Source organism: Rhodnius prolixus, unplaced genomic scaffold (genome assembly GCF_049639745.1).
Source record: "Rhodnius prolixus isolate KJV_2025 unplaced genomic scaffold, Rpr scaffold_41, whole genome shotgun sequence".
NCBI classification, from domain to species: domain Eukaryota; kingdom Metazoa; phylum Arthropoda; class Insecta; order Hemiptera; family Reduviidae; genus Rhodnius; species Rhodnius prolixus.
This window is the reverse complement of record NW_027411630.1, coordinates 163,155-184,554: the sequence shown is the minus strand read 5'-3', so window position 1 is coordinate 184,554 and position 21,400 is coordinate 163,155. Positions and strand designations below refer to the sequence as shown.

Genomic DNA, 21,400 nt, shown 5'->3' with positions numbered 1-21,400 from the left:
TTATAGATTCTACTTAAATAATTAAACTGATCTTGTAAACAATTATACATTGCCAACAGTTGAAAATATTCATTTCTTAATAGAGATATTTTAGGAGGCTCTAAATTCAAAAATGTATCCATCCATGTAGGTTTGGCCGTAAATGTAATCACCTTATGCACACCCTTCTTCTCCAACGTCATTGTCGAATATTGCAATCTAATTTCCTCCTCCTCTACCTTTTTTTTCTTGAAAAAATCTTCACATATACCACGATTGTCGTAGAAAACACGCCAACCTCCTGGCTAATATAAATCACCTCAGCCTTACGTCCTTTCAACGCAGCAATAGGAATATCATCTTCAGATAGACCGGAAATGATTCTCTTACTATTACTATTGTTGATGGCAAAACTGGTGCACAATTGAAGTCCATACTCTTTATTAGACATGTTGGTAACTAAAGGTAGATATAATAAAAACTTGAATATATAATCCCCCACCACCACCTATTTCTTATCTAACTACCGCCGCACTACATTTAAGGTAGGTAGTAAAACTGTAGCCATTACTCTTTGCATAATGTTGTGCAATACAGCTGTCCAGTTGGTAAAGGAGTGGGGGTCGCTGAAATCACTTCACTGAATAGCATAGCAAGGTGATTTCTTACCTATATGAATATATAATCCACCGATTTCATATCTAACTACCGCCGCACCACATGACGGCCGTAAGATTCAAATTTATTGCTCTAAAGAGTTTTTACCATAATTCTTTAAGATAAAATAAATATATATCCTATTTATACACGCCGGTAAAGGAAAGTTTGGAGTAAACAAAACTATAATCGTTGCAATAACCCTGCTGTGCACGGACATGTTCCAGCAGTGCGCCAACCTGCCGCGACACTACCCAGACAAACTAATGCACTCTAAATGAATTCACTACCCAGACAAACTAATGCACTCTAAAGGAATTCACCAGTGCATTAACCCTGCCAGGCACGAACAAGTTCCAGCAGCGCGCCCACCTGCAATAACCCTGATCAAACACTGTCGTAACCTTGACATTTAAAAACCGGATCTCAACACCGGGCCCAGCATCCCACACCACAGACTAGCGACCGCGAGATCAAACACTGTCGTAACCTTGACATTTAAAAACCAGTTCCCCGGGCACAAAACTTGAATCCCCCACAGAGAACCGCCGACCGCGAAATATAAGATACACATCTTTCATAACCATACACAAGACTACCACTATGGTCAAGGATGGTAAAGCGTCGGCTTTTGGTGAACAGAGTCGTCGGATCGAATACGCCAGATAAAAATAATTTTTTATTCCTCACTGGCTCATTTGCCTTGTCTGTGGGTGGGGGTGGGAGAGGGGTAACTACCTGCACAATGTTGAGGGAGAGGGGTAAGGATATTGTAAACCAGAGGCGGCTGGGGGGGCCTGGCTCATTTGCCCTGCGCCTGGATCCCCACTTTATATCTACTCTGCGATGGAGGAGTTGGTGGTCGTGGATGGGGGTGGGGGTAGAGGGGGACTACCTGCACAATGTTGAGGGAGAGGGGCAAGGATATTGTAAATTAGAGGTGGCTGGGGGGGGCCTGGCTCATTTGCCCTGCGCCAGGATCTCCACTTTAAATCTACTACCTGCGATGGAGGAGTTGAGGGTCGGTGGTGGGGGTGGGGGTAGAGGGGGACTACTGCACAATGTTGATGGTGAGGGGTAAGGATATTGTAAACCAGAGGTGGCTGGGGGGCCTGGCTGTTTTGCCCTGCGCCAGGATCCCCACTTAATATTTTCTCTGCGATGGAGGAGTTGGGGGTCGGTGGTGGGGGTGGGGTAGAGGGGGACTACCTGCACAATGTTGACGGAGAGGGGTAAGGATATTGTAAACCAGAGGCGGCTGGGGGGCCTGGCTCATTTGCCCTGCGCCAGGATCCCCACTTTATATCTACTTTTATTGTTGTATATTTCTACACAATTATCATTTTCCTCAGTAGGAGGAGGAAGTGGTTCAAATGTATTTTCCATTGTAATTATTAACATTAAATTATGTAAATATTCTTTAATTAACCATGCATTATGTATAATTGCCATTATTTGTGCTTTATTTAAATACATTTCCTGAACTGTAGATTGTGTATCTTCCTTCATTGTTACCCGTTTCCTAGTTTTCTTATGCGTAAGACACATGTTGAGGGTGGAGTCATGCAAGAGTGGTACATCCCCCACAACAGCCTCGTTTTTCCTCTTCCGCCCAAAATATTGGAGAATTGCACCAAATTGTTGTTGTAATTGATGCAATTGTGCAAGCGAAAGGTTAATTTCCGTTTTATTCTTAGCAATTTGCACAATTGCATAATAGTTATGCGCCTGTTTGGTTAGGCCGACGGAAACTTTGAAATCACGTTTAAACTTTACTAGCGAGGTGCTATAGTGTAAACACATGATTGGTGTAATACGAACTGACCGATGGTGTTAATAATGAAAATAAATGAAAAAATATAACCCCAGCGATAACAGACAAGTCGGTGCAGGCGCCTTATCACAGGATGCTGTGTGCACGTGTGAGTGGCGCCGCCGCATCCGCATTCCAATGTTTACATACAATTAGATTACGACAAATTAATTATTTTTTACTCTTTAGAATTATTAACCACGAATCTACAATTATTACTATAATTTTTTTTATTCTGCATGTATAAAGAGGAATAAGAAGCTTATTGTTCAGTATGGAGAGAGCAGTGTTAACAACAACAGGTGCTGGTTTTATGAATTCTGCAATCAACAATCTCCCAGTTGAATTACATATCCCTGGCTATAGATTCTGTGGACCAGAAACTAAATTACAACAAAGACTACATCAAACTGGTATAAATCCGCTAGATGTTGCATGTAAAGCACACGACATTGCATATTCACAGAATAAAAGTCTAGAGTCTACAGCCGATCAATTGCTGGAGCGGGAAGCTTGGAAACGACTTTCTGCCAGAGATTCCTCTTTAGGGGAAAAAACTAGCGCATTATTGGTGGGAAATATAATGAAAGCTAAGGTTACATTAGGTGCAGGCAGCACTCCTCGCCCTACGTTTAATCAATTGGTAAAGGCTGTGGCTATTAATACCAAAGCTGATGCTGGTGATGTAGTAAAATCATCTCAAATTCCCTTGAAAAAAGCTAAACAATATTTAAAACATAGACATATTAAACTACCCAGAGTTATTCCATTAAGGCGTGACAGAAAGAAGAAGAAATGGGTGGGTGGTGTACTTACTACCCATTATTCCGATTCTAGAAGGACTTTCCGCATTAGGTTCTCTTGCTGCAGGCGCGGCAACAATAGCAAAAACGGTAAAAGATATAGATCAGGCGAAGAAAACCCTGCAAGAACAAAAACGACACAATATGGCTATGGAAACGCAAAAAGTGGGTCAAGGACTCTATCTAAAACCAAACGGAAAAGGTTTAGGCCTTTACACAAATTAAAATTACCCAATCGTGCGCTTACAGATTATGATATAATTAACGTTGCCAACAAGTATCTACCTCATTTCCGCGGAGTATTCATGAGAGATAATTTGCCCACTCAACCTTGGAAGCAAGAACAAGGTATAATTAATTTGGACTCGTCCAAGAACGAGGGTACACATTGGACGGCCTATTCAAAAAAAGGAAATAAAGTGTTCTATTTTGATAGTTTTGACAATTTACGACCACCTAAAGAATTGATTAGGTATTTAAAAGGTTGTGATATCTATTATAATAGGGAACGCTTTCAAAAGCGTAACCCTTGGAATTGTGGACATCTTTCGTTGGAATTTTTACTTCGAGAAGCGTCACCATGACAAGCTATTCTTTTTACATTCGAGAAGGTTGTGATTCTATATTACATTCGAGCGTATTTCCACCGTTGGAATTGGCTGGCAATTACAGCATTGGCCTATTAAGATTAGAAACCTACAATTCCATACCGAATGTGGAAGAAGGAGTAAACAATAAATTTCATTTCTCTTTCAACAATTCCGCACACATTGTGGAAATACCCACCGGTACGTATGAGATTACTGCTATTGAAAAGTATCTTAGAACACATACTCGTATATCAAGCGTAAATAAATATTGTATTTTTCATTTAACGCCGAATCATAACACCTTAAAAACGTCTCTTAAAGCAACATTTGATATTGATTTTACACAACCACACAGTATTGGCACCTTATTGGGTTTTGATCGGGTGTTATTGCCAGCTAATAAAACACACATTTCCAACAATATTATCGACATTAACCCAGTGAACGCAATCAGTGTTGAATGTAACCTCGTGGCCGGCTCATATAATAACGGACGATTAAGCCATAGTTTGCACACATTTTCCCCCTTAGTGGCTCCAGGCTATAAAATTGTGGAAAGGCCATCACCGGTCGTCTATTTACCCCTCAATACCAACTTTATTGATGATATCAGCGTAAGATTGGTGGATCAAACGGGGCGATTGATATCGTTTAGAAAGGAAAGAATCACAATTAGTTTACATTTAAAGAATAGGTATTGATTTCATCAATTCCACTTTTGTGCTTAAAGCTAAGCAGACTAAGAGCGGGGGATTCAGTGCGGATGTGAAAGGCAACAAGCAACCATTATCGCTACGCAACGTCAGCTTCTTAAAAACTCTAGAATATAAGGTGAACCGATAAGGATTACATACTAAACATTGATCAAGAGGTTGTTTACAACGACAGCATCGAGGGGTGGGAATTTCATTCTTACTCACCGTTTAACACATCCGGTTTGTCTATCAATGACGAGATCCGGATATCCGTTTATCAGACGGACATATACACATTGCCCAGTGAAAGCTATCTCTTTATTGAGGGAAAATTGGAGAAAGGTGTGTCGGAGGGGGCCACCTATGCAAAAGTAATAAACAACGCTTTTGCCTTCCTATTCGACGAGCTACGCTATGAGATAAATTCCGTTGAGGTGGACAGTATTAGAAATGTGGGCATTGCTAGCACGTTGAAGATCTATTCAACTTTTTCCCCAATCAAATTAGAGCGTTAGAAAATGCGGGAATTGTTGATCCAAATAGCGATGATAATATGACTGCACCGGCGTCGGTCATTAATGAGGAGGACAAGAGATTCAACGTCTGCCTACCTTTCAGCTATCTGCTAAATTTCTTTGAAGATTATAAGAGGATATTGGTGAATGTGAAACAGGAGTTAATTTTGAAGAGATCACGTAATGATTTGGACGCACTTGTTGGTGACGCAATAACTGCTAAAGATTGTATCATTAAGTTGGGTAAAGTTATTTGGCATATTCCACACGTTAAACTAGCGGATAAGGCAAAATTATATATCTAATATATAAAATTCTCGTGTCACGGTGTTCGAACTTGAACTCCTCCGAAACGGCTCGATCGATTTTTGTGATCCTTAGCGTGATTGTCGGCCAGGGTGGAGAATCGGCCAACATCTATTTTTCATCCCCCTAAATGTTAAGGGTAGTCCACCCCTAAATTTTTTTTTTTATATTTTAGGCAAAATTTTTTGTTTTTATTTTTTTATGACACATCATACAAAAATACATACAACCCTAAATTTTTACCCCTCTACGATCAACCCTTATATTTTATTTGTTAATTAAAAACTTTAATTTTTTTTAGTAAAAATAAAATTCTCATGTCACGGTGTTCGAACTTGAACTCCTCCGAAACGGCTCGATCGATTTTTGTGATCCTTAGCGTGATTGTCGGCCAGGGTGGAGAATCGGCCAACATCTATTTTTCATCCCCCTAAATGTTAAGGGTAGTCCACCCCTAATTTTTTTTTTTTTTTTTTTCATCCCCCTAAATGTTAAGGGTAGTCCACCCCTAAATTTTTTTTTTTATTTTTTAGGCAAAATTTTTTGTTTTTATTTTTTTATGACACATCATACAAAAATACATACAACCCTAAATTTTTACCCCTCTACGATCAACCCTTATATTTTATTTGTTAATTAAAAACTTTAATTTTTTTTAGTAAAATTTTTTTTTTATTTTTTGATGACTTACAATAAAAAATCTCATATTACTCTCAACTTTTCACCCCTCTACGATCAACCCCTATTTTTTATTTGTTAATTATAAACTTTAATTTTTTGGCAAATTTTTTTTTTTATTTTTTGATGACTTACAATAAAAAATCTGTTAATACTCTCAATTTTTCACCCCTCTACGATCAACCCCTATTTTTTATTTGTTAATTCCTATCCAGATATTATAATTTCAAGTTCCTTTAATTATGATTTTTTTTTAAATTCAATTTGATCTCCCGCCCTCACCGTTCGACTACTGATCACCTATCAATCGATCAGTTATCCCCGCCATTTAAGTATTTTAACTTCATTTATTTATATGTTCTATGTACAGTCAGCAATGCCAAAAAAACGCAAAGGGGCTAATTTGAGTCGTCGAACGATTAATTCTAGAGCCCGGCTAGATGAAAGAGTACAAAGATCAAGCGAACAAATTCAAAAAGTCAATGCTGATGCGAGTAGGGGAATGTCGCAGTTACGTGAATTACGATCACAAGAGGCACGAGATGAACGAAATCAACAAAGACAACTAGAACGAAGAGAAACTCGCAGATTCATAGTCGATGGACGTAGAGGAATTGACCAACAACGCCAACAAGTTCATCGAGCATTTACGTCAAATTTATTTCTTCGACTAGCGTTCCAGTACGAGCCGGATGTTGAATATTATAATCATTCTAAAGTGGTTATTGGTACTTTGGAAAAGGAATGCCCGCGTTGCCATGCACTTAAATTTAAAAATGAGCCAGTTGGGATGTGTTGCTCATCAGGAAAAATACAACTAACCGAAATTGAAACACCACCTGAACCATTGCACGGTTTACTTATCGGTACAGATCCAGATTCTAGCCTGTTCCTGAAGTCAATTCGCACATTCAATTCATGTTTCCAAATGACATCATTTGGAGCAACAGAAATAGTTAACAATACTGCTGCAAACGGTCAACAATTTAATTCCACGTTCAAAATCAAAGGCCAAGTTTATCACAAAGTGGGCTCATTGCTGCCAATGCCAAACGAACCTCATAAATTTTTACAAATATACTTTATGGGTGGCGAGGATTCCGAACGTGCACTCGCTAATCGCGTGGATGCACGTTGCGACTACCATAATCTTAATTCACCTTTTGCCAGGCGTATCGTCAGCGAGCTGGACGCTCTGTTAAATGAGCACAATGAATTATTAAAATTCTTCAAATCACACATGCCCAAGCTACAAAGTGACAATCACGCTATTGTCATCAATCCTGATAGAACACCAGCTGGAGAGCATGTACGTAGATTCAACGCACCTGTTGTTGACGACGTTGCTGGAATCATGGTTGGCGACCGTACAGCTACGCGACAAATCGTGATTCGAAGAAGAAATAATGATCTTCAGTTCATCAGTGATACCCATCGTTCATATGACGCTCTCCAATATCCACTAATTTTCTGGAAGGGACAAGATGGATATTGCGTAAACATTAAACAACGAGATCCCGTAACAGGTAATTCTTTCATTATTAAGAACACACCTATTTTATTATTAAAGAATAAATTTTCAATTAATTTAAATATATATTATTACAGGAGCTGAAACAAATAAGAACGTTAGCTCGAAGGATTTTTATTCATATCGTTTGATGATTAGACGTGGCCGAGATAACATCATTTTACGATGTCGTGAGCTTTGCCAACAATTTATGGTCGACATGTATGCGAAGATAGAGAGTGAACGGCTACGAAACTTGCGATATAATCAACAGAAGCTGCGTGCGGAAGAATATATTCACTTGCGAGATGCTATTGCGAACAACGCTGACACTGCCGAAATCGGTAACTCTGTTATCTTACCATCATCGTACGTAGGTAGTCCACGTCACATGCAAGAATACATTCAGGATGCTATGACTTTCGTGTGTGAATATGGACGACCGTGTCTTTTCATTACTTTTACATGTAATCCAAAATGGCAGGAAATTATATCATTGCTATTGCCAGGACAAAACGCAATACATCGTCATGACATTACAGCACGTGTGTTTAAACAAAAATTAAAGTCTTTAATCAGCATCATTACCAAATTGCAGGTATTTGGCCCCACACGTTGTTGGATGTATTCAGTTGAGTGGCAAAAGCGTGGATTACCTCATGCACACATTTTAATTTGGTTCGTCGACAAAATACGTGCTGAAGACATCGATAGTTTGATTTCTGCAGAGATTCCAGATCCGTCTACTGATCAATTACTGTTTGATATTGTTACAACAAACATGATTCATGGTCCATGCGGACGTCTGAATCGTTCATCACCTTGCATGGTAGATGGAAAATGTACAAAGCGTTTTCCTAAAGATTTCACTAACGATACGGTCACACATGTTGACGGATATCCAATATATCGTCGAAGAAGTACCGAAAATGGCGGACAATCTTTCATTAAAACTACCAACAACGGAGACATCGACATTGACAATCGTTGGGTGGTACCATATTCTCCTCTGCTGAGCAAAACCTTTAATGCTCATATAAATGTTGAGTCATGCAGTTCGGTGAAGAGTATCAAATATATTTGCAAGTATGTGAATAAAGGAAGTGATATGGCTGTATTTTGGATTGAAAATAATAATGTTCATTCTCCTCCGTTGAATCAAAATGATGAAATCACGAATTACCAAATTGGCCGGTATATCAGTTCCAATGAAGCTGTCTGGCGTATTTTCGGTTTCCCAATTCATGAACGGGATCCAGCAGTTATCCATTTAGCTGTCCATCTTGAAAACGGCCAGCGCGTATATTTCACGAACGACACAGCGCTTGATCATGCTATAAATCCACCGAAAACTACGCTCACCGAATTTTTTGAATTGTGCAATCGTGCGGATGCTTTTGGTGCCTTCGCACAAACACTGCTCTATTCTGAAGTTCCGCGGTATTTTACATGGGCTCAATCGAAAAAATGGATACCCCGCAAGCAAGGGATACCTGTTGATGCGTGGCCCGGTTTATTCAAATCAAATAGTTTGGGTCGTGTATATACCGTCAATCCAAGGCAGACTGAGTGCTTTTATCTGCGACTATTGTTGGTTAATGTCACCGGACCATTGTCATTTCAAGATATACGGAAGGTAGATGGACAACAGTATCCTACGTATAAAGATGCATGCCTTGCTCTAGGCTTGCTAGAAGACGACAATCATTGGGACAGCATGCTTGCTGAAGCAGCATTAAACTGCACAGGAACACAAATTCGTCTACTATTTGCTATAGTACTGACTACATGTTTCCCGGCCCGAGCACAAATGTTGTGGGATAATCACAAGGATTCAATGACTGATGATATATTGTATCGACATCGTACAAGGTGCAACGATCTAACAATATCATTCAGTGAAGCAATGTACAATGAAGCATTGATTGCTATCGAGGATCTTTGCATTGCTATTGCGAATTTACCAATCAGTCATTTCGGTATGGGCTCACCGAATCGAAGTGCATCTGATTTACTCAACACAGATATGAATCGTGAACTACAGTACGATACTGTACAAATGGCGAGCATTGTTAGCCGCAATGTTCCACTACTTAATGATGAACAAAAAATTATCTACGACCGTATCATGCTGGCAGTTTCGGCAGGACAAGGAGGATTCTTTTTTTTAGATGCACCAGGTGGGACTGGCAAAACATTTCTTATTTCGCTACTTCTTGCCGAGATACGATCAAAAAATGGCATCGCATTGGCCGTTGCATCTTCTGGCATTGCAGCAACTTTATTAGATGGAGGCAGAACAGCTCATTCAGCATTTAAGCTGCCGTTAAATATTAAAAATAATCCAGATGCAGTGTGCAACATAAAAAAACAATCGTCTATGGCCACAGTGCTGAAACAATGTAAAATTATTATCTGGGATGAATGCACTATGGCACACAAACATTCGCTTGAGGCATTGGATAGGACATTAAAGGATATAAAAAACAACGATAAACTATTTGGCGGCACTTTGTTACTCCTTTCAGGTGATTTCAGACAAACACTTCCCGTTATTCCGCGTTCAACCTACGCTGATGAAATCAACGCGTGCTTAAAATCATCGCGACTATGGCGTAATGTTGAAAAAGTACAACTGACGGTGAACATGCGCGTTCAAATGCTTCAGGATCCATCCGCCGAACCTTTCTCTAAACAACTGTTAGTTATTGGCGATGGGAAAGTTGCTGTACATGAAAATACTGGATGCATAAAATTACAGACGGACTTCTGCACAATCATCGACTCGCAAAATAGTCTCATCGATCACATATTTCCCGACGTACACACACAATATGCAAATCATAAGTGGCTGGCAGAAAGAGCGATCTTGGCAGCTAAAAATGTGGACGTCAATGGGTTAAATTTAAAGATACAACAGCTGTTGCCTGGGGACTTGGTGTCATATAAATCTATCGATGCAGTTTGCGATACCAACGAGACTGTGAATTATCCAATTGAGTTCTTAAATTCATTGGATTTGCCAGGCATGCCACCACATCATTTACAATTGAAGGTTGGATCTCCGATTATTCTACTTCGAAACTTAAACCCACCACGGCTATGTAATGGCACACGATTAGTCATTAAAAAATTAATGAATATTGAAGCCATCATCTTGAATGGCAACTTTCAAGGCGAAAATGTGTTGCTGCCACGAATCCCTATGATTCCTACAGATGTGCCAATTGAATTCAAACGCACTCAATTCCCAATTAGATTGGCATTCGCTATGACAATCAATAAGTCACAAGGACAAACATTGTCTGTATGTGGCTTAGATTTGGAAACACCGTGCTTCTCCCACGGACAACTATATGTGGGATGTTCTCGCGTGGGAAAACCATCCAGTTTGTTTGTGTTGGCTAAAGACGGACTAACCAAAAATATTGTACACTCTATTGCGCTAAGAGATTAATTTTTTTTTTTTTCAACTGCCATAATTGATAGTAAAAATATAAATATTTATTTTTGATGTTTAGATAGCTATCAAAGACTGTTGTTTAAAATATATTCGTTACTCTAATAAAGATTTATTTATTAACCTAAATAAAACATACTTTTATTCTTTATAATGCATTCGATTATAAATACTTCCCCGCACACTTATAGTAGATAATTATTTTTATTTAACTATAAAAATGTTTCCTAGAAATAACATACATGGCAAAACAACGTTTGCCGGGTCAGCTAGTTTATAATATAATTGAAAGTGGTAAATCCATACCTCTGGCCTTTCGATCATTGGAATTGCACGAATATCCAAATTTACCTTCAACTAACAAGATCTCCTGGCACGTGAAAACGTCAAATCAATTACTCAAACCAAGATATGTAATTCTAGCATTTCAAACGGATAGGAAGGATAATATTGCTAGAAATCGTTCAGTTTTCGATTCAGCGGATATTCGCAACGTTAAACTATACTTGAACGATCAACAATACCCATATTATGATATGCAATTGGACTTTACATCGGGCAGAATAGCGCAATTGTTTGAAGAATATATTCGCTTTCGTCAAGACTACTATGGAGTGCAGAGAAGTGAGCCGCTGTTTGATAGAAAAGGATTCTCCAATACACCTTTTGTGGTGATTAATTGTGCAAAACAACCAGATAAATTGAATACAACTGTGGTCGATATCCATATACAAATGGAAACCAATAAACCATTTGCACAGAAAACAAGTGCATTTTGTTTACTAATTCACGACTCTTTAATGGATTACGTACCTTTGAACGGGCTAGTGCGTAGATATTAAAAAAAAAAAACAATTTTGCGTTAAAAGGGAAGGGATTAGCTATGAGGTTAGCATACTGGACTCCCATGCGGAGGTCCCGGGTTCGAATCCAGCAGCTGACCCTTAGATTTTCTCTTCCTAGGAGCTTCTTACAGCTCACTGTCCGGTGATGGACAGTGTTATCTGTAAAGAGAGAACACTGTCCGAAGGCCGGCAGTGCACTGGAAAAAGCTCCGGGCGCTAATAACCTCAGCTGTTAATGCGCAAAAAAAAAAAAAAAAAAAAAAAAAAAAAAAAATTTGCGTTAAATATTATTTTAAATAAATAATATCATAGATGTGTGTGTGTTTAATGTTATCTTAAACGAACCTGCAATAACAGGATGTTTGCTATCTAATCATGAGTGATAAGTAACAGGTTGTTTTTTTCTATTGTTATCTTAAACGGATGTGATAAGCGATTATAACAGGATGTTTTTTTCAAATGTTATCTTCCACGGATGTGATAAATAATTTTTATATTAATTGTTATCTTAAACGAACCTGCAATAACAGGATGTTTGTTATCTTGGTTGATAGTATAATCTAATAAAATATTCTGAAAAAACACGATGTGGATTTTTTTTCCATTTCCCTCCCACGCACTTTGTATAAATAGGCTGCGTCTGAGCCGAAGATAATCAGTACGTTTCTTAGTCGGCAATGAGTGATAAACTGTTAAGAAAACTACAAAACCCAGCAACCGTTAGATTGTATAAGAAACTTAGTGATTTGCTGGTGAATAGACCATATATCATCTCATCATTTACTCTAGTGGAGAAAACAAAATATGGACCATCAATGTCGGCTATAATACATGGTGATAATGGTGCGTTAATTTCTGTGCTTCTACCAAAACGCTATTCAAACTTGTTCGATAAGCAGGACATTGAGACCTATAACGGTGAGTAAAAAAACATATTTTGTGTGTGTGTTTATTCGTACTTCATGCAGTAAATTTAATTTTTTTTTTTTTTTAAGATGGTGACTTATGTCTTGTATATAAAAGAATGAGCAACGGTGTGTGCAATATTTCAATCGCCAGCATCAGCTTACCCTGAGAAGGAGGAGGAGGTGGTGAGTAGGGAGAAAAGTAGGATCCTGGCCCCAGTTTCTGCGCAACATGGCCGCCATCCTGGCAACTTAGAGAGGGGTGGTGAGGGGATTATTAAATTTTAATTTTGCCTTTCACCCCCTCCCCCCAGGATCACTAGGCCTGGTAGAGAGGGGAAATTAAATATTAGAAAAATAAAATTTAATAAATTTCTGGCCAGGATTTGATCCGGCAACCCTCAGCGTATGAATTGCGCACGCTAACCACTACATTAACTGGACCTTGTTAATATAACTGGTAGAAATCATGGCTATAAGACTGTTGTTGTTTTTACGTAAGTCTATGTGTTTTACGCGTGTGTGTGTGAAACAAGTTTTATTATATCTGCATTAGACAGGTTTTAAACGTTGAAGGTTTCCGAGGTGCAATTTTACATAGTACAACAGTTGTTGCATCATACATTAGAATGTAAAATGCAGTTGTAACCTTTAATAAAGAACGACAGTTTGCTTTCATAAGATATAATAAGGCCACTAATGTACTATAAATATACTGCAAGAAATCAAATTAAGCCAGTACATTTTCAACTGGAAAAAATCTGTTAGTACGATGGCTGACCAGTATTCAGCAATTATCGCCAGTGATAATTATAAAAAATTTGTATCAAGTTTATCAACAGTTACTTTAGATGACATCACTTTGGCCAAACAATACATGAATATTGATTATAATTTAAATAAGTTAAAGGAAATTTCAAAGTATTATAAAGATAAAACAATAAATGGGCATTATAGCAAATGTGTATGGTCCAATCCAAGAGTACAAGACGGTCCTGACACCTGCGTGTGTGATACCATCGCTCGGACCTCTCACTTGATTTATACTTCATTACAATACTTGTTTGGTGGGGATTCTGATAGAAAGGTTTAATGTATAATTCTTATTAGTTATAACCGTGCGCTCCTAGCTTTTAGAATGTCTAGTGAAACAGGACTGCAACTTATTACCAGTTATTCGCTTAACAGTTATAAATCAAAGGAAGTAGTCACCGGCTTATCAGAAGAAGGTAAACCGCTTGTAGCATTCAGAGCACGCAAAAAAGGGGTTATTTACCTAAACGAGGAAGACTGGAGCACATTTCAAAGCAATGATAGTATGTTTAAAACATTTTTCAAGAAGAAAAGCGAATATTCTTTAGAAGAAATACAGCTGCACAACGCAATCATCTTTTTTGAAGAATTTACACGAAAAACTGTCGCCATTCAGGGAAAACCAACTTGGTTGGAAAGTCTACTAAACTATCAACCACCAAGGTTTACACTAATAAAAAATGAATATTTTAAATTAGTTAGTTTGTTTCCAGATATTACTAAACAATTAAATCACTTGGAAAAGCTTTGTGCGCCTATTGTATTAAACGTTTATTCTGAAAATGTAGAAAAAAATCAATAAACTTTAATTTTTTAAAATTTGTTTATTTTGTTTTTATTTATTTTACACCGGCATGTTATTATTTTAGACTACGATACACATTATTTATTAATTCACTAAATCATTTACGGTTATCCAAGAAGGTTTTGAAAACCCCAACCATTTACATATATTTTATTCTTATTACGCTTTAATATTTTTTCTACAAGGAAAATGTTTCTGTATTTGGTTTTCTGCAATTCTTCTGCATAAAAACACACCTTGAATAGGCTGTTTATTGCTGTCCTCCAGTAAGTATGTATATGGTATTGTTTTACGAACAGTGATTACTTTAAATATTTCAGCACTCCAATTAGGTGTATAACCCTTTGCAAATATAGTTTTTCTTTTTGAAATACGTACATAATCACCCTCTTTAAAACGTTGTTTATCTCGTCGAACACCAGAAGAAGAGTATGAATTTTTTAATAAAAATGCTGCATTGCTAGAATTAACGTCTGATGGTTTAACGCCGATAGTGCGGTGCACCCGGTTGTTATAGGTATTTATCAAATCAGTCAGGTGTTTTGTGTAGTTATATTTTCCATATAAACTAAACAATCGATACATCATAGTTTTGAATGTTCTATTAAATCGTTCTACAATAGCGCTTTTAATTTGACTGAATGTACTGTAATGGTTAATGTTGTGTTTTTTTAAAAGTGTTTGAAAAACATTATTATAAAACTCTTTACCATTATCTGTTTGAATATTATTAGGCACACGCCCACTTGAAATTAAAATTTTTTGCATTGCCTTAGTAACATCCTGAGCATTTTTCGATTTTACCGGCTCAACCCAGGCAAACTTTGAAAAACAATCAATCACCGCCAATATGTATTTATTACCCCTATTTTGTTGTGCATAAGGTATCATTTCAATTAAATCTGCTTGCCATAAATCATCTATACCTTTTAACAGAGTGCGTCTTCTAGGGTAATGCACTCGTGCTGGCTTATGCAGTTCATTTACAATAGCCTCCTTGAATGACATGTTTTCTAATCTTTTGTTGATAAAATTTGTTTTAATACTGCCACATTTACAAGAAGATTGGGGTCTAATAAACTTAGTTTATTTTGTATAAATGTAAATATATCTTTTACAAAAGTGTTAGTAACATTATTTCTGGCCTCGTCGTAAGTATCTAATAGGAACCTTTTAGAAACAAACTCTCTGTCTAAAAATGATTTTGTTATCAAACCTTTTTGCTTTATATAACTTTCCAAGCCTGACTTTGTAAGAATGTCATCAGTATTGCGTATATTTAAATTAGTTAAACGTCGTTCAAAATAATTCTTATTAACCGCATCAGAATTATTAACCGGATCTTGGATTCCTTGTAAACGTCTGTTTTCAAAGTCTATGTATTCACCTTCATTATCTTCACTTACTTGGAACAATGTTGGTTGATGAAGAGATCTCCCAAACTTGTCAATAGACATATTGCTTGCATGAAGTAAACAATATAAATAAACCAGTTTAATATATATACTTTGTTAATAAATAATACCAGCCTCTCTTAACTCTTCAATTATAGATAGCATTTCATTTTCATGGCCGGTATGACCCGCATTCGCTGATGCATATAAAAGCCTAAGCCGCTCGACTAATTCGTTCGGATTATCCCAATATTCATAGATATTTTGTTTCTCAACCATCATACCTGTGCCACTCACATTTCTTGGTCTTAATGATCGCGTAGAAGAAGGTTTTGTAGCTATTAAAGTTAGAGGTGTACGCTTATAAGACGACGTTGATGGTGGAGTGAATCTTGTTTTTATTAATTGCTTTTCTGATAGTGGCGATAATGAGGTGGGGGAAAAAAGAGGGGCAATTATATTTTTATACTTCCATCCTCTACTAGAGCTTATACTTTTTTCGCCGCTAAAATGTTGTTTATGCGCATTACTTCTTAATAATATATCTTTATAAGTATTCAAATCCTCTTCTGTATACTTTGTTGGTTGCTTTAAAAATAATAATTGTAATAAGCCAGGTGTGCCCTCATACCATTTATTATTGACATTAATATCATCGCCATCTATAGATACTTGAGCATTTCCAATGGTCATACCCCCTTGTGAAAGCACTCTTATTCCGTATCTGTCATCCAGATCTTTGTTGCCATCGCTACCGCTAACTGATTTTAACAAGTACGGTTTTATTAACGAACCTATATCTTCTTGCTCCTCAATGGTTTTTTCCAGATCCTCTTTGTTTAATCTTTTTATAAGATCTAAAGGCGCTGTTTCTTCTTCTTCTTCAAAAATTTCTTCCTCTTTATCTTCTTGTTTAAGAGGAAAAATTATTTGCTTATGCAATGGAGTTGAGAGGGGTTCCGATGTTTTTTCATTTAATATGTCTTCGGAAGATGTCGAAGCGTCTTTTTTTAATTTAACTGATAATACAGGTGTTGAAGTTGAAGCTTTAAAAGGATCTTCAGATGTGGTTAAAGCTTCTTTTTTCAATTTCGATGGTAATAAAAATTCAAGTTCTTTTGGTCTTTTTTGTTTTTTGTGTTTAATTAATTCCTGAAGAGGGTCTGTAAGGGGTTTAAAACTTTTCTCTAAATCTTCTTGCGTTAATTGAATACCACGCTTAATACTTTTAAATTTATTACGTAATGATTTAGAAGTTGCAATCAGTTGTTTAGTAACCTTAGGGTCCATGATGGAATGAGCAACTATTTAATAGATAATCTATATATAGATAAAGATATCGAAACCTTTTCGAAACCGACCATTCTTTATATTTCTTGTTTTATCCAAAGTTAAAAACCCGTGAGGATCCTCCCAGCAAATATTGCACATTTGTTTAAACTGATCGAATGAAAGACTGGGTGAGCTAATGTGATCGCTATAAACATGTGTTGGAACCCCAACTTCACTTTGCTGCATAATTGAACAGCTACATAATTTTTGTAAATAGAAAAAAATAATTTTTATATGTACATATGATTGCTTATCAAAGAAAAATAAAGAAGGAAAAGAGGCAAATAGCCCATTTTAAAAAGTCTTTCTCAAGACTCTGGAATGGCAGTGTGGTTCTTTGGACGGTACAGAGATAGCGACGCAGTCGCGACGCCAGGGCGCGGCACGGTCGACTTCGCTATAAAAAGGGCAGAGTCGGCCGTGTCTGCATCAGTCCAAGATAATTTTTCAACGGGAAAACATCCACAATAGCTACCTTAGCTGGAAGATTGCTGACTGGGCCTTACTCTCAACCTGGATCTCTGTACCGGCCAAAGGACCTCACTGTCCGGACCAGAACAAAAATCGATCACTTAACCCCTGTATTTTGAAGAAAGAAGAAAGAAGGAATTGCAGCACACGAGTCGCCCAGTTCACCAGCTACGAAGGCAAGCCGAATCACCAGCGCTGCCACAGTGTGAGATACAAGCGAGGACCAGGCCAATTGGTACCGGGGTTTATCGGGGTGCTGGCCACACTGCCGGGGCTCCCAAAGCCGGTTGACTGGTATTAGCGAACGGCCCTTTTCAGAGCCTCTCACATCCCTTTGGCTGTGGCCTTGCGCTGGGATCAAGCCATTCTCGGAGCGGCGCAGTAACTTCAACCAACAGTGTGAACGGTCCTTTTCAGGGCCACCCAACTGTACGGCTTCCCCGCCATAGGCGAGTCAAGCGCCGACATATTTTTTGTGAACGGTCCTTTTCAGGGCCATCCAGTCACTTGTACCTGCGAGCGGTGAGAAGAAGAGCTTGTATACTGGACTTCATCCCTCGGCCGCATTAGTATACAACAATTGGTGACCCCGACGTGATGACTGAAGCGAGGGACGCACCGCTCGAGCCTGCACCGGACACAGAGGCTGTAAGCCTCGTGAAGTTACGCCAGTTCTGGGAGGAAAATCCAGCATTATGGTTTCTACAAATCGAAGCTCTATTTGGGGCCTTCAAGATCAAGAGCGAGGCTGGACGATTTCAAGCCCTGGTTGGTCAGCTACCATATCAGGTGCTTACACAAATAGCCGGCTCAGTGCAGTCACCTGGTCCAGTGCCTTACACGTCAACGAAGGAAAAACTGATCGCTATCTACAGTCAAAGCCAGGAGAGAAGGATACTAAGGCTTCTGGAACAAACACAGCTTGGCGACATGACTCCTTCACAGCTGTTGCGACAAATGCAAAACCAAGCGGGTACAGTGATGTCGGACGGCGTCTTACGTACCGTTTGGCTGCGAGCACTACCGCAGAGAGTGAGAGGGATTCTAGCCGCTATTGAACAGGACGACCTAGACAAGTTGGCCACTGTGGCAGACAAGGTAATGGAGGTAGACTCCAATACCTCTGTTCACGCTGTGAGGGATACTGACGGCGACAGACTGGCTCGACTGGAGAAGCAACTGCAAGATTTGCACGAGCAATTTTCTTCATTGGCCACTACCATTCAGCGCAGCAACCGTGGAAGAAGTAGGTCCCGGAACCGTGACCAAGGAGCTCCCAAGGATGGGTATTGCTACTACCACCACAAGTTCGGGGAGAAGGCCACAAAGTGCAAGAAACCTTGCAAATGGGAGACCACCAGCCAGCCGTCAACAAATGGGACGCGGTAGACGGGAAGGCGGAAGCCGCTACCGCTAATAAATTCCGCCGTCTCTTCGTCACTGACATAAAAACAGGGACAAGATACCTGGTGGACACTGGCGCGGCGATATCCATCATCCCCAACTGTAACAAGGCCAGGGAACGAGACTCAGGATTCAGCCTGTATGCGGCTAACGGCACTCCAATCCCAACTTATGGAGAGCAAAGGAAAAGCTTGGATCTTGGCTTACGCCGACTGTTCGTGTGGGATTTCATCGTGGCCAACGTCACGCAGCACATACTTGGGGCAGACTTTCTCGCCGGAAGCAATCTGGTGGTGGATTTGGCCCAGCGCTGTCTAATAGACCGGGCCACAGGACTCGCAACTATAGGGTCCATTGAAGTCGTGGAGCTACTAGAGCTATCTACTGTACCACCGCACGTACCATTTAGGGAGTTGCTGCTACAGTTCCCTACCTTAACGAAGGTTGGCTCACGTAAGATACGACAAAACAACGGGATATTTCATCACATTGAAACTACAGGGCCTCCCGTATGCAGCAGGGCGCGCAGATTGCCGCCAGGCAAGTATCAAGCTGTCAAGGAGGAGTTCCAGCAAATGATGAACGACGGTATCTGTCGGCCATCCAAGAGCCCATGGGCCAGCCCACTGCATGCGGTTGAGAAGAAGGATGGAACATTGCGACCTTGCGGTGACTACCGCCTGCTGAATAGCAAGACCGTGCCAGACCGATACAATGTGCCTAACTTGCACGACTTCACGATTCAGTTATACGGCACTAAGATTTACTCGGCTCTGGATATAAACAAGGCGTACCATCATATACCAGTGGCGGAAGAAGACATTCCGAAGACGGCTATAATCACACCGTTTGGCCTATTCGAGTTCGTCAAGATGACGTTCGGTCTAAGAAACGCAGCCCAGACCTTTCAGCGATACATGGACCACCTTTTTAGGGATCTACCATTCGTGTTCGTCTACGTAGACGATATACTCATTGCGTCCAAGGATGAGCGAGAACACGAAGCCCACCTAAAAGTAGTGTTCCAGCGGCTGAGTGAGCGAGGGCTGACGCTAAGGACTGATAAATGTGTACTGGGACAACCGACAGTCAGCTTCCTTGGGTACACCGTGTCACCAGAAGGGATCTGCCCACTTCAGGAGAAGGTGAAAGCTATTCGGGAACTACCAGCCACCATCTATGATCTAAGGAGATTTCTTGGGATGGTAAACTTCTACAGGAAGTGCCTTCCCAACGCAGCCACCACCCAGAGAGAGCTCAACAAATATCTCCACCACGCTAAACGCAGGGATAAGACGCCTATAGTGTGGTCGAGGAAAGCAGAAGCGGCCTACGAGAAGACCAAGGAGGTCCTTGCGAATGCAACATGCATAGCACATCCTTCACCGGACTCTCAGCTATCAGTAGCTTGTGACGCCAGCAACATCGGCATGGGAGCAGTGCTACAGCAACAGGAAGAGGACACACTACAGCCGCTAGGTTTCTTCTCTAAAGCGTTCAACAAGGCGCAACAAAACTACAGCACATACGACCGAGAGCTTCTGGCAGTGTATGAGGCAATACGCTACTTCAGACCCATGATTGAGGGCAGGCATATCCTAATATACACCGACCACAAGCCACTAACCTACGCAATGCTACAGAGCAATAAGACCTTGTGTCCCAGGAGATTACGGCACTTGAACTACATCTCTCAATTCTCCACGGATATACGCTACCAGCGGGGAGAGGACAACACCGTGGCTGATGCTTTATCGAGGATTGCGGAGGTAACTGTACTGAACCACTTTCAGAATCTAGCTGAAGCTCAGAAACGGGACGAGGAAATCGATACCCAAGAGAAAAGGGAGACTCTTCGCCTCCAGCTAGTTCCGGTACCTGGTGCAGAGTACAGTCTTTTCTGCGAGACCACAAAGGGAACACCCAGGCCATACGTACCAGGGGAATTAAGGAAGCCAATCTACGAGAATCTGCACAGCCTTAGCCATCCAGGGATCAGAGCATCAAGGAAGCTGGTGACCGCTAGATTCTTCTGGCCAAACATGGAAAAGGACGTAGCATATTGGGCAAAACACTGCGTACCCTGTCAACGGGCCAAGGTCAACCGACACACCTCGACATTGTTTGGGACCTTCATGCCGTCCAAGAAATTTGAACACGTGCACCTGGACTTAGTGGGACCACTCCCACTATCAGACGGGAAAGAATATCTCCTGACAATGGTCGACCGAGCGACCGGGTGGCCGGAAGCGATACCTCTGACTAGCATCACCGCTACCGCTGTGGCAGAGGCCTTCTACCGCCACTGGATAGCTCGATATGGAGTACCAGTCCGCCTAACAACTGATAGAGGAAGGCAATTCGAGTCGACGCTGTTCAACCAGCTAGCGCAACTTCTAGGGATCACGCATCTCAGAACAACGGC

The 21,400-nt window shown here is 40.0% G+C and overlaps 2 protein-coding genes across 2 annotated transcripts; both read left to right on the top strand.

Annotated features, from left to right (window-relative positions):
- Window positions 1-6,179: 6,179 nt before the first annotated feature.
- On the top strand, window positions 6,180-7,611 carry LOC141459993 (uncharacterized). Its single transcript, XM_074139590.1, has 2 exons — window positions 6,180-7,562; window positions 7,607-7,611. Exons 1-2 carry the CDS (start codon window positions 6,392-6,394, stop codon window positions 7,609-7,611), a joined length of 1,176 nt encoding a protein of 391 aa, XP_073995691.1. The 5' UTR covers window positions 6,180-6,391.
- A 33-nt stretch (window positions 7,612-7,644) lies between these two features.
- LOC141460004 (uncharacterized) lies at window positions 7,645-11,272 on the top strand. The gene has a single exon (XM_074139600.1). The coding sequence runs from the start codon at window positions 7,698-7,700 to the stop codon at window positions 11,001-11,003; it is 3,306 nt and encodes a 1,101-aa protein (XP_073995701.1). The 5' UTR covers window positions 7,645-7,697; the 3' UTR covers window positions 11,004-11,272.
- Window positions 11,273-21,400: the final 10,128 nt, after the last annotated feature.